The sequence below is a fragment of the Aphanomyces invadans genome (genome assembly GCF_000520115.1).
Source record: "Aphanomyces invadans strain NJM9701 unplaced genomic scaffold supercont1.409, whole genome shotgun sequence".
In the NCBI taxonomy this organism is placed as follows: Eukaryota; Oomycota; class Saprolegniomycetes; order Saprolegniales; family Verrucalvaceae; genus Aphanomyces; species Aphanomyces invadans.
Genome location: NW_008580554.1, coordinates 1 through 1,242, shown reverse-complemented (window position 1 = coordinate 1,242; position 1,242 = coordinate 1). Strand labels below are relative to the sequence as shown.

General features: G+C 50.1%; 1 protein-coding gene across 1 annotated transcript; it reads right to left on the bottom strand.

The window, feature by feature from the left end:
* Positions 1-491: 491 nt before the first annotated feature.
* On the bottom strand, positions 492-678 carry H310_15376 (hypothetical protein; the record flags this gene model as incomplete). Its single annotated transcript, XM_008883352.1, has 1 exon — positions 492-678. A coding segment is annotated over one exon (187 nt), but the record flags the coding sequence as incomplete, so codon positions are not given.
* Positions 679-1,242: the final 564 nt, after the last annotated feature.

Genomic DNA, 1,242 nt, shown 5'->3' with positions numbered 1-1,242 from the left:
AGAATTTTATACCTCTTTGCGTTGCATAATACTTTGAGTACTAAATTTCGGAGGTTCCAACTTTAGTAATGAATGAGATGCCACATCACACACATCCCGTGAAAGGTAATTGAATTAATAAACGTCCCCTGGAAGCTGCCCACGACTGTGAACTAATTTCGACCCCATTCTCACTCGCTCGTTGTCAAAAGAGGTACAATAGTGGTTTTAACCGGATACTACTAATTTAATATTGCCTTCGCGCTTTTTCCGGCTGATAGGGTTCGCTCAAGGGGGGTTGATTTTTCCGAAATGTCGCGAACGGATGTTTTTAATCGGAACGCGGAGAGTCCTTTTTCCAGGTGCGCGTGACGGGTTGAATCCGTCGGGATGTGAAACGGTTGCTCACGGTACATCAGGGTGTATTTGACTTTAACCCTACAGTTCTATCGACCGACCGGTCAAACCGTTGTACGGTATTGTCCTACGAAGAAGGACATAAATAGGTGAAATTACCGGAATGGTAGCTGCGCGGTCAAGGGATTGGCGGAAAAGTGCAGACGATGTTTTGACCAGAATCCTCGGTAGTTGGGATGCTGGCCGAGCAGACGCAGGATCATCTGGATGCGAGTGCGTTCGTCTTCGAGAGTCGTTGGGAGTTGAAGATGCCGTCGAATTTGCGTGGACCATTCGAGGAGACTGCCCTCCACTGTAGACGGTACGTGATGTTGCGAACAACTTTCATACTTGACCTTGTTCCGGTGGATCCAAATGCGACGCAACATGCCTCCGGTGAGTAGCGTCCACAGCAGCAAGAGTTCCGGTGCTGCGTGGGACCAACCCGGAAGAGGTAGGACTTTAGTGACGTCCAAAATGCAGGTCCAATCGAATCGTAATCCAAAATGTAGCCATGGTGCCGCCATCATATCCCAAACCGGGTGGACGCAGGGGCAGGCCATCAGAGCGTGGTGAATAGTTTCGACGGCGTGACAGCTGCCGTAGGGGCATTGCATGCAATTGGGGTGGTCTAACTGCATGTGGTAGAAGCAGTATCCAACAGGCAGTACCCGGATTTGCAGTCGAGTCCACACGTCAACTTGTAACGGTGTTGCGACGGCAATGGTGCGACGGAACAGCTTAAGGTACGTTTGCAAGGCCTCCGTGATTCCGTGTGTTCGTAGCATGGGGTGGTCACGAGTGGGCTCGGGTAGGTTTAGGCATACCCATGCATGACGATTAATTAAAATACAAATGACCGAGGAC